At 59.4% G+C, this 12,068-nt stretch overlaps 1 protein-coding gene across 1 annotated transcript; it reads left to right on the top strand.

Moving 5' to 3' along the window:
• The first annotated feature begins 1,626 nt into the window (after window positions 1-1,626).
• Window positions 1,627-9,701, top strand: NYAP1 (neuronal tyrosine phosphorylated phosphoinositide-3-kinase adaptor 1). The gene is given in 8 exon segments (XM_032607046.1): window positions 1,627-1,777; window positions 3,032-3,183; window positions 4,679-5,034; window positions 5,499-5,794; window positions 5,796-7,020; window positions 7,872-8,090; window positions 8,539-8,648; window positions 9,132-9,701. Coding segments are annotated over 7 exon segments (2,538 nt in total). The 5' UTR covers window positions 1,627-1,777; window positions 3,032-3,115; the 3' UTR covers window positions 9,396-9,701.
• The last annotated feature ends 2,367 nt before the right edge of the window (window positions 9,702-12,068 follow it).

Here is a 12,068-nt window from a genome sequence, read left to right as displayed (position 1 = left end):
ACTTACATTTTCTCTTTTTTGCGCCCCCCAACAACATTCTGAAAAGAATTATTTTAGCAAAAGCAGCGTCTAACGACCGTATCTGCCTTCACTCCCAGGTTCAGAAGGAAATGGATTCTAATTAATTTGGGTCATATGGAACTCTTTTCAAGCATATTAAAATTCTTCATATTTGTCCACTCTACATAATTATCTCATGGATTCTCAAAACAGCCCTGGGCAGAAATGGGGTGGGTTTTGAGCTCCAGTGTCTCTGCTAAGGAAACTGAGGCTCGGGTTACTTGCCCAAGGCCTCAGAGCCAGCATTTGATGGCATTGAGACTGGCTCTGGGCTGTCTGACACATCCTTCCTTCCTCAGCTTTAGCTCATGGAAATTTTTAACCACCCTTTAGGATTAGACAAAAACAAAATAATGCAAACCCCCTTGCCCCCAGTTTATCTTTATCTCCTTGTTAAAATGCATCTGCCTGTCTCTCTCCCTTCAAATGGTAACAATGACTAACGTAGCTCGATCCTGAGGCCTCCCAAGTGGTGAGGTGCAGGAAGCAGCCTCCCACACAACGGCCCCACCCCCACCCCCAGACCCTCTCCCCTCTGGCAATATTCAGAACACAGCCCCGCTGCTCCGCCCCCAGATCCGCCCTCAGATCCTCCTTCCCTCTGCGATAGCTCGCTACAAAGTATTCAAACTTATCTTTGCATCCTCCTCTTCCCACCAGCTCAGACAATCAACATCACCTTGGACTCCTCCGTGTCTACAGTCCCAGGGACATTGTTGGTCTCTGTGGAAATGTTTGTTGAATGAATAAATGAGTTTATTCACACTAAGGTGTAAATGTGAAAGGATAGTTATGTATTTTAATGTGTTAACTCTCCCAGGGGCATTTGTAATAGCCTTTAATATATGGGGCCATTTACGACTTATTCTTTATATTCATTATTTTGCGGAGTCAAAGGTTACTGGGAGGATGACTTGGGCCGCGGGGGCGGACGGGCAAAAGATTTTGAGCCCTGGCAGTGAAACAGGCCTGGACCCCTGGGAACCTGCAGGGATTGGCGAGGAGCACCAACAGAGCCAGCTCCAGTGCCCTCCCTGTACCTGGGGGGGCGGCTGGAAGACGGGGCGCGGCCCCGGGAGCTCGCCCCCTGCTGGACAAAGACGCGGATGGTCCAGCTCCCAACTCTCAGAGCCCCTCAGCCCGGAAACCGGCCCCCCCTGCCGGCCTCGCCGCCTCACTGCACCCCGGGCCCCGCAGCCGCAACCTCGCCCGGGCGGGACGTGGTGTGCGCACCCGGGGAGCGCCAGCTGCACGGGGTACGCGCGTGGGTGCAGGCCCCGGGTCGCCGCTGGGGGGCGCCGCTGCGCGCTGCGCCCAGCTTCGCTCCACCGGGGCCTTGGACACCAAACCCAGCACGGCCCTGCCGGGCAGGGGCGAGGGGCTACAAGGAGCGGACGCCCCAAAGCGGGGGCGGGCTGGCGCCGGGTCCCCAGCACCCCACGACGTTTCTCCGAGTCCCCCCGCCGGCTCCGCTGGCCCGGTGCCCCCCACCCCAGCCTAGCGGCGCAGCGCAGCACGGCCACTCCCGCTCCGTCCTTGGAGGGTGTGGAAGGGTGGGTTTGGGGCCGGGGGCGGGTCTGGGGGCGGACCCGGAGGCGGGGCTGTCTCTGCGGCAGGGCCCTGTTCGGCTCCCCCCCGGCCTCTCTCTGTCTCTCCTCCTCCCTCCTCCTGCTCCGGGCGGAGCCCGGCATGGGGGGGCCGGCGCCCGGCAGGCCAGGTACGGTGATGTAGAAATTGGGGAGGCTTGGTGCGGGGAGGTGGGATGGGGGGACAAGGGGTAGGGAGGATTGGCGGGGCGAGAGACGGAGAAACCCAGGGTAGCAGGACAAGGGGAAGGGGAGGGGTGCCCGGGAACCTGGGGCCTTTGGATGGAGAGGGGGATGAAGCCGGCCAGGTTTGGAACAAACAGGGAAGGGAGAGGACGGCAGTGAGGAGGGGCGCCTAGAAGGAGAGGTGAGGCAGAAAGCGCAAAGGAGAGTGTGTTTGGGGGAAGGGAAACCAGGGCAGGTATGGAGGCCGCAGCTCAGAAGGTAGCTATGAGGCCAGACTGGAGACCCCCGGGTGGGATGGAGGGGCGGGGACTGCGAGAGGGAAGCCGGGAGCCTCCCAGATCCCTGAGGAGGAAGGTGATTTGGGCCCTCAGCGAGGGAGGCGGAGACCTTCGCTGAGGGGCCAGGGTGCAGGAATAGGGGTAGACGGAAGCCCGGGCCCAGGCGAAGGACTGGTGAGGGGGTCGGCAGGGAATGGAGAGACATGGATGGGTGGTCTTGTAGCTGCCCAACTCAGAATGCCCCCACCCTTTCTCCAGCATCCCTGCCCCGCCCTCTTGACACCCCCCAGCCTCAGACCCCAAGAGGGGGTGGGGAGTCTGACCGTCTCCCCCTTCCCCAGCGGGGTGCAGTGTAGGCAAGTAGGCCCCGGCATGACTCCTTGTCTATAGGTACGTCCAGTTCGGTGCGCCGATTTGTGTGTGTCTGGAGGTCTGTGTGTGCTGTGGGTGTGTCGGGGTGTTTATGTCTGTGTGTCTGGCTGTTCCTAGGTTGTGTTTACCTGTGCCAATCAGCGTGTCTGGTCCTCTGTTGGTAGATATGGGTCTGTGGCCCGGTGGTTTGTGGGTCTGAATGTGTGTTTGTGTGGCCGCAGGGTTGCTGTAGGTTGGTGGGGCCTGTCTGTGTGGTGGATCAGGATGTATTTACAGGATGGGATTCTGTGTCAGTCTGATCTCTCCAGAGTGTGTATCTGTGGCTCTGAACACCTTTTTCAGGGTGTGTGACTCTGGATACATGTCCGTCTGTGTCTGTACGTGTGTGGGTCCTGGAGGCGGCGTTGGGCTTTCTGTGCCTCCATCTGTTTTCCTCTCTCTGAGGACCAGAGTCACATCTCTGCTCCTTTCTCTCTCTTTCTCATTCATTCCTGGCCCCGACCACCCCACATCTTTCCTTTTTTGTCCTTTCCATTCCCCCCCACCAAGTGGATCCGGGACCCAGGGAGGGTCGCCCCCCGGGCCTGGTGGCGCTGAGCAGGAATCCCCAGCACCTGCCTCCTGCCCCACGACATGAACCTCCTCTACCGAAAAACCAAGCTGGAGTGGAGGCAGCACAAGGAAGAGGAGGCCAAGAGGAGGTAAGGCCGCATCCCAGATTGCCCCCTCACCTGTCCCACCTCTGCTTCCCTCGTGGCGGGGCCACATCCCTCTGCCCTTCGTGACTCCAACAGCCTGGTCATCAGTCTGATCTCAGAGCCCGTGCTCACTACAGAATTGCTGGAATTGCACACGCCCTGTCCCTGCCCGGCTCCTGGCTCCTGGCTCCAGCCCCTGCCCTGGCCTCTCAGGGGGCTTCCAGCCCAGGGACACCCTGTTGGCTCTTCCCCATCCCCAGAGGCCCAAGACACTCCTTCCTGACTCACCTCTGGCCTGTGATGTCCTCCTCTCTGTCAGTGTGGGCCTGGCTCCTGGTTCCCCTGTCACCTGACCTTGGAAGGGGCAGGCCCTGCTGCCCTCACAGTCCAGGGATGGGTCATTTGAGGGGCGCCAGAGACGATCCATTTGGCCCCCTCCCAGTGATGGGGCTCTGTGTGTGTGTGTGTGTGTGGTAGGGGACAGGCAGGCTGGCCCTGCAGAGGAGCCAGGGCTGGGAACCAATACCCCACCACACACACACACACACACACACACACAGCTCGCCCCCTCTCCTTGCCCTCCCGGGGACCTGGCACCTGGCCTCTTCTGTCTTGCTCCCTTCTCTTCTTCATTCCCATTGATGGCACAGCCGCTCGGAGCCTGAGTCAGAGCCACCTCCCTGCTCCCTTCTCCCTCCTCAAAACTGTGGAGTTTAATTCTTGTTGTTAATTAGATTAATCAGAGCTATCACTGCACTGATCTCTCCCTAATGAAGGGTTAGTAGACAGGGCCTTAATGAGAACCCACCCCACTGCAGCTCTCCCCTCTTCCCTGCCAGCCGCACCCCCTCTTCACTTACACAGAAGCTCAGAGACAGTGAAAGGGAATGGGGGGTGAGCCTGGGAGGGTGACAGAGAGAGGACAGCGCTGAGGGAGAGGGAGAGAGAGGGAAAGAAGGAAAGAGAGAGAGGCAGGAAGGAAGAAGGATCAGCTGGGGGAGGCTGCCCTGAGGATGCGGCGGCACAGCCCGGGTCTGGGAGAGGAGGCGGTGTGGGAGTGGAGGCCGCAGCAGCCAGACATGAAGGGAGGCCAGAGGCCAGGTGTGGGCCAGCGTGAGGGTGAGAAGGAGCAGAGCCAGGGTGGCAGAAGCATGTGCCAGGCGGGGCTGTGCTGCCTGGGTTTGCATCTCTATGTACGAAGTTGTCCACACGTGTGTGTGCACCGGAGATGCCCAGGCTGGGGTCGGCCAGCTCCAGGAATGCTCCCTTGCACACAGGCTCACCCCTTCTCTCATCCCTGCCCTCCATATCCTTGCCTTTTTCAAAGCCTAGAAATTCAGTCTGAAGCTTCTTTAGTGCTTTGGACCCTCAGGCTCCCCCCATCTCCACCCCGGCCCCCCTCCTCCTACCTGGGAGGCCACAGGGTTGCAAAACCCCTCTTGGGGTATGGGAGTGGGGGGGCCCAGGCCTGAGCTCCATCTGGGCCTTCTCTCCCCAGCTCCAGTAAGGAGGGGGCTCCCGCAGGCTCCTCGGGGCCCGGGGCCGGCCCAGGGCCGGGGGTCCGCGTGCGGGACGTTGCCTCGCTGCGCCGCTCGCTCAGGATGGGCTTCATGACGATGCCCGCCTCCCAAGAGCACACCCCCCACCCCTGCCGCAGCGCCATGGCCCCACGCTCCCTCTCCTGCCACTCGGTGGGCAGCATGGACAGCGTGGGGGGCGGGCCTGGGGGGGGCGGGGGGGGCCTCACAGAGGACGGCAGCACCCGAAGACCCCCGGCCAAGCCCCGGAGACACCCCAGCACCAAGCTCAGCATGGCAGGGCCGGGGGCAGAGACGCCCCCCAGCAAGAAAGCAGGTGAGACACCAGCACCCCTGCCCAGTAGGAGCCGGGAGCTGGGAGGATCCATTCCAGGCCAGGGGAGGCCTGCCGGGAGGGTTCATTCAGGGAAGAACCAAGGAAGTGGAAGGTTCCATTCTCAGAAGGAGTGGGGGGGTCCTTTTTGGAAGGGCCTGAGATGAACCATTCAAGGGCAGGGGAAGATCCTTGAAAAGTTCATTCTTGGGAAAGGGGTGGCCTTGGAGGGCCTTGAGGGTCAGGGAGAATTGAGGGTGGGAGCTGCAGATTCTGGGGCGTTCATTAGAAAGACAGGAGGCAGACCGGTAGGAAAAGAACCCACTGGGGCTGTAAGTTGAGGGACGTGGGGAAAATGTAGAGGCAGAAATGTCCTTGCTGGTGAGTCAAGAGGTCACGCTGGATCTCCCCATTTCCTTCCTCGACTTACAGCCCGGTTTCTTGTTCTCTTTCCCACTCCTGCCCAGGCTCACAGAAGCCAACCCCGGAGGGCCGCGAGTCCAGCCGGAAGGTTCCTCCACAGAAGCCCAGGCGAAGTCCCAACACCCAGCTCTCTGTCTCCTTTGATGAGTCCTGTCCCCCAGCCGCCTCTCCTCGAGGGGGGAACCCGCCCCTTCACCGCCTCAGTAGGGGGTCCTGTGTAGCTGGGGACCCTGAGGTGGGTGCCCAGGAAGAAGAGCCGGTGTACATTGAGATGGTGGGGGATGTCTTCAGGGGAGGAGGGCGGAGCGGAGGGGGACTGACTGGGCCCCCTCTTGGGGGTGGGGGGGGGGCCGACTCCAATGGCTGGCGCTGACTCGGACTCAGAAGAGAGCGAGGCCATATACGAGGAGATGAAGTACCCGCTGCCCGAGGAGGCCGGGGAAGGCCGCGCCAATGAGGCCCCTCCGTTGACCGCAAGCTCCACACCGCACCAGCCTCACGCCCTTCAGCTCCACACCCAGCGCCGTCCAGCTTCAGCCCTCCCGAGCAGGAGGGAGGGGACGCCCACCAAGACCACTCCTTGTGAAATCCCGCCGCCCTTCCCCAACCTCCTCCAGCACCGTCCTCCACTCTTGGCCTTCCCCCAGGCCAAGCCTGCTTCCCGAGCCCCTGGCGATGGGGTCTCGAGGCTACCGGTCCTCTGCCACTCCAAGGAGCCAGCCGGCTCCACCCCAGCTCCCCAAGTGCCTGCCCGGGAGCGGGAGACGCCTCCCCCACCGCCTCCGCCTCCCGCTGCCAACCCGCTGCTGCTGGGACCCTCGGGCCGAGCCCGGAGCCACTCGACACCGTTGCCGCCCCAGGGCTCTGGCCAGCCCCGGGGGGAGAGGGAGCTCCCCAACTCCCACAGCATGATCTGCCCCAAGGCGGCAGGGGTGCCGGCAGCCCCTCCTGCCCCGGCTGCCTTGCTCCCCGGGCCCCCCAAGGACAAGGCCGTGTCTTACACCATGGTGTACTCAGCCGTCAAGGTGACCACGCACTCCGTCCTGCCCACCGGTCCGCCCCTGGGTGCCGGGGAGCCAAAGACGGAGAAGGAGATCTCAGTCCTCCACGGGATGCTGTGCACCCGCTCGAGGCCCCCCGTGCCTGGGAAGTCCAGCCCCCATGGCGGGGCTATGGGCGCAGCAGCTGGGGTTCTCCACCACCGCGCCTGCCTGGCCTCCCCACACAGCCTTCCGGACCCAACTGCAGGCCCCCTGACCCCCCTCTGGACCTACCCAGCTGCGGCAGCTGGGCTCAAGAGACCCCCTGCCTATGAGAGCCTCAAGGCTGGGGGGGTGCTGAATAAGGGCTGTGGAATGGGGGCTCCGTCCCCCGTGGTCAAGATCCAGCTGCAGGAGCAAGGGACCGACGGGGGGGCCTTTGCCAGCCTTTCTTGTGCCCACGTCATCGCCAGCGCGGGGACACCTGAAGAGGAAGAAGAGGAGATGGGCGCCTCGACGTTTGGGGCAGGCTGGGCTCTGCAGAGGAAGGTCCTGTATGGCGGGAGGAAGGCGAAAGAGCTGGACAGTGAGTGAGGAGGGGGTGACAGGGAGGGGACAGGGGATGTCCGTGATGATTTGGGGGAGGTGTTGAAGGGCATACTTGGAAGCCACAGCCCATTGTCCTGAACTGGGAACTTTTCTGGGAGACAAGAGGGATGGGGGCGTGCAGCAGACTGAAGGGATGGGGTCCCCGTGTGTGCTCTGGAGGGGCAGGAAGACCTGGGATGGGGATGGGGTAGAATCTGGTCTCCTCCTCCTGCCCTGTCCCGCTCTATTCCCTGCCCCTCCCTTCGCTGGGCTGCAGGGGTGTGTGTTTGTGAGTGTGCGCACACTGGGAGCTAAACACAGCTGCCTCCCGGCCGTTACCATGGCAACCCATCCAGACAGGAGGGAGAGGAGAGGGAGGCCCCTGCTGTTGCCTGGCAACGCAATGCTCTGCCAGGCTTACTCTGGGAGATGAGCTTAGTTCACATGCAGCCCTTCCCCCAATGCCCCCCTTCTCACTTCCCGGCTTTGGGAATTCTCCCCCTCCTAGGGAACAGCCCCCCTGGTCTCTGTTTCAGACGGTGTTTATTCTGGCACTGTCTGGGGCTGGAGGGGCTCTGAAGTTAAACTGGGGTAGGGGAGACCCCTCTGAACAGGGAAGAGGGTTTGGCAGCAGTAAATATCTATGATTCTCAGCCCAGGGGTGGTGCCAGGACTGGCGTCCCTCCTTCTGTGTATGTTCTGTGTGAAGCAGGGCCCCCACCCCCCTTCCCAGCTGTGACCTGCAACGGGGCAAGTTACTTCTGGTCCACCCAGGCCGCGGTGTGTACAGCTGGGGGAACAGCAAGACCCTTCTCATTGTACAGTCTCAGAGCTCTCCTTGTCACCCAGGAGAGGTCGAGGACAGTGTCCAGGCCTGGAATGGCAGTGCCGAGGGTGCAGGCAAGGTGGAGCGTGAGGACAGAGGCTCTGTGGCATCAGGGATCCCAGTGAGGAGCCAGGGGGCAGAGGGCCTGCTGGCCAGGATCCACCACGGAGGGGACCGAGGAGGAAGCCGCCCCGCGCTGCCCATACCCTGCCAGACCTTCCCCGCCTGCCACCGCAACGGAGGTGACACACTCAGCCCTCATACACCAGCACACAGATGGGCGGGCTGGGGGAAATCTCTCAGGGTCCTCATCCTGGGCTCTTTTTTTTTTTTTTTTTTTTTGCTGTACGCGGGCCTCTCACTGCTTGTGGCCTCTCCTGTTGCGGAGCACAGGCTCAGGACGCACAGGCCCAGCGGCCATGGCTCACGGGCCCAGCCGCTCCGCGGCATGTGGGATCCTCCCTGACCGGGGCAGGAACCCGCGTCCCCTGCATTGGCAGGCGGACTCCCAACCACTGTGCCACCCGGGAAGCCCCTGGGCCCTACATTCTAATACCACATCTCCAACCCCTTTCCTCCTCTAATGAGGCGCGGGGTGGGGGGGCGGCCTGGCAGGGGCTGTCCTCAGGGAACTGGGGGAGGGGAACGTGGAGGCCCCTTCCCTTCTCACCCCTCCGTCTTCTGCCTCAGACTTCACGGGAGGCTACCGCCTGGGGCGCTCCGCCTCCACCTCAGGAGTCCGGCAGGCCGCGCTCCACACCCCTCGGCCCTGCAGCCAGCCCAGGGATGCCCTGAGCCAGGTGAGGAGGGAGACGGGGTTGGGCATTTTATTTGTGAAGGAACAGGTAGGCAAGAAGACCCGGGTGAGGGAAGAAAGGCAAGACTTTAGGCTGGGGCCTGCCACAGACTAAAGGGGACGGCTGGAGAGCGAGGGGTTGGGGGAGATCCTGGGTAGCCAGCCAGGGCCGCCACTGGCCGACGTGCGCCTTTGTGCGTTGCATTTAGAAAGAGACATCCCCTCTGGGTGGAAAAATGCATCCTGCTGGGAAGACGGCTTTGAAAAGGCGTCCCTTCCTGGGGTGAGACACGCACCGCCTGGCACCAGGGCGCAGGGAGAGAGGACGGAGGCCTTGGGGGCAAGAGTGGACTTGTTTCTGGGCCACGCATTGGCCTCGGCGCTCGGCGGTGGGGACAGGGCCGGGTGACTCTGAGGTCCTTGACCCCCTTATTCCTCCCTCCCCCCCCATCCCCGTCGGGGCCGGCGGCGGGAGGAAGGGGCACAGACCCAGCCTGCGCTGCCGCTGCCGCTGCCGCTGCCCCTGCCGCCCCAGACCACCCGCGAGCGCGACGGCAAGCTGCTGGAGGTGATCGAGCGCAAGCGCTGCGTGTGCAAGGAGATCAAGGCGCGCCACCGGCCCGACCGCGGCCTCTGCAAGCAGGAGAGCATGCCCATCCTCCCCAGCTGGCGGCGCGGACCTGAGCCCCGCAAGTCCGGCACCCCGCCCTGCCGTCGGCAGCACACGGTCCTCTGGGACACCGCTATCTGAGGAGGCCGGGGCGCCGGGACCGGGGAGCGGGGCGGGGGAGACCGGCCTCGAAAGAGGGACGCTTGAAGGACCAGGTGAGAGAGAGCCGGGGAGAACCTCTGCCCTCCACCCTAGCCCCCGAGACGGGGAGTCGGCCGGGCCCATCGGGTTGGGGGCGCCAAGCAGCACCCCCAGAAACTTGGGGGAGGGTTGGCTTGAGGTTGGGAGTGAGGCCCTCCACCGCTCTTCCCACTGAGCCAAGCAGACCTCTCCTCTTGAGAGGGCGAAGGCCAAGCCCAGGTCAGCATGGGGAAGGAGGGAAGGGTCAGGGAGGAAGAAGGGGGGGGCGGGTCAGCGAGGGACAGGGACCCGAGAGTGAGAGGTAGAGGGGCTCTTTTAGAGAGTGGGGAGTGGGGGAGGTGCTGTTTATTTTGTTATTTATTTTGGGCTGGGGGGCAATTCTTGGCCCTTCTGATCTACTCCTGAACAGGGAGTGGGGAATCGCAGGCAAGTAAAGGGAACCAAGCTGGCACTCTCCCCAGCGCCTAAAGGCCCCGCTATCCACGCCCCGCCGAAGCTAGGGACAGGTCTGGAGTGGGGAGTGGAGCAGGAGAAGGGAGGGGATCCGGGGACCCCGGGGGCCAGAGGGCTCATTTACAGTATTTACAAGTCGCCAGTATTTGGTAGTGAGCTTGGCCTGCTCTGAAGCAGGCATCTTACTTAGCTCCGGGGTGAGGGTCTGGCACCTGGGATGGGGGGGATGATGGGGAAGGAGGGAAATTTTCGCGGGTGGGGGGCGGGCAGGGTATTTATTTAAATTAAAAAGCAAAACAAAAAACTCAGAAGAGATGTCAGGAACTTTTTTTTAATTCCTTTCTTTTCAGAATAATATATTAAAAGACTAACGATCCTAGAACTGGCTTCTTATGTTTCAGTGCGCTCCGCCTTTCATATACCCGTCCCGTTTTCACTCTTGCCCCTGGTTGGTGGGAGCCAGAGGTTGTGCAGGGCGGGTTACTATGGCACGTGAGAGGGAGAGGTGGAGCTGGAGGAAAGTCTTTGGGAACGCCACCGTGCAGTGACTCAGCAAACCCTAACTGAGCATCTGATGTGTGCGTGGCCGTGCGCCGATGCGGAAGGAACGTTCCGACTGAAGCCTGCCCTCAAGCAGCTTGTAGTCTATTCAGGGAGGTGAGATACCTGAGCCGACACCAGGCAGTGCTCCAGGAGTAGGAGAGGGAGAGAGCTGGACTCCTCCGACAAGGTACAGTGAGCCTAAAAGTACAGGTAAGGTTTGGATGAGCAGGGGGAAGGTCCCAAGCTCGTGTCATGATTATCGGCCGTGGTGGGATGGGCACAGCAACTGTGTTTAAATGATGCTGAGGGCAGTGAGTCAACCTTGATGAAGCTGGTGGAGAAGGAGGGGCCTCAAAGCAAGAGGCTGGTCCTCAAGAAGGAATCCAGGGAGGAGGATAAAAAGAGTGTCTGGGAGAATGGAAGGCAAAGGGACAGTTTGCAAGATGCAACTGAAAGAAAACATCCTCTGACGGGGCTGAAGGGGCCGAAGTGGGTATCCACGAAGCCCGAGTTTGGCGCTCAGGTGACTGAGGAAATGATCAGCCTACATAGCATGGAAAGTGGGGTTGAGAGGGGCTTTGAGAGAAGAATGCTGACTGTGAAGCAATGGTGAATACTCAGGTTTGTTACCAGCTAGACCAGAGATTCAAAAATGCAATGGATGATACCAGAGATGCCTTTTAGTTTTGTATTTATACTCATGCAAATTAGAGAAATTCTAATCAGCACATCAGAATACTACTTGTTATTTCACAGCAATTATTGCACAAGATAAGGCAAAATTTATTTTTAATGAATTGGTTTAAAGAAAAACTAAGCAAATAAATAACAGTACAGGTGGAATACAGAATATGAAAAATTAGGACAGTGGTGTGAGAATTTTTGAAATTTAGGAAATACCAAGTTAGAGATAAGACGATGATGGTTTGGGAGAGCTGACAAGACTGTGGATGTTAGGAGTCATCAACATAGAGATGGTACTCAAGGCCAAGACTGAGCCCCATAGAGAGGGTGTGGACAGAGATAAGAGTTAAGAACAAGGAATAGCTTTTAAATTATTTATGTTTTTTAAAAATTTCACTATATATGTATATAAATGATCACCCTGATAAGTTGAGTTGACATCCATCACCACAAATACTTACAATTTTTTTTCTTGTGATGAGAACTTTTAAGATGTACCCTCTTAGCAACTTTCAAACATAGAATATAGTACTGTTAATTATAGTTACCATGCTGTACATGACCTCTCCAGGACTTACTTATCTTATAACTGGAAGTTTGTACCTTTTGACCACCTCCCATTTTTCCCCACCTCCCACCTCCCAGCTCTGGCACCCAATCTCTCTGTATCTATGAGTTTGGTTTTCTTTCTTTTTTTTTTTTCAGATTCTACATAGAAATGAGATCATACAGTATTTGCCTTTCTCTGTCTGACTTATTTCACTTAGCATCATGCCTTCAAGGTCCATCCATGTTGTCGAAAATGGCAGGATTTCCAATAGCTTTTTAATAATTAGTTAGGAAGTTAATGGAAGGAAATATCTCATTTATAAGAGCAACAAGAATCATAAAATATCTAAGAGTACTTTAACAAGGAACGTATAGGACCTCTAT

The sequence above is a fragment of the Phocoena sinus genome, chromosome 15 (assembly GCF_008692025.1).
Source record: "Phocoena sinus isolate mPhoSin1 chromosome 15, mPhoSin1.pri, whole genome shotgun sequence".
Classification (NCBI taxonomy): Eukaryota; Metazoa; Chordata; class Mammalia; order Artiodactyla; family Phocoenidae; genus Phocoena; species Phocoena sinus.
Note: the sequence above shows the minus strand (reverse complement) of the source record. Positions and strands in the feature narration are given on the sequence as shown.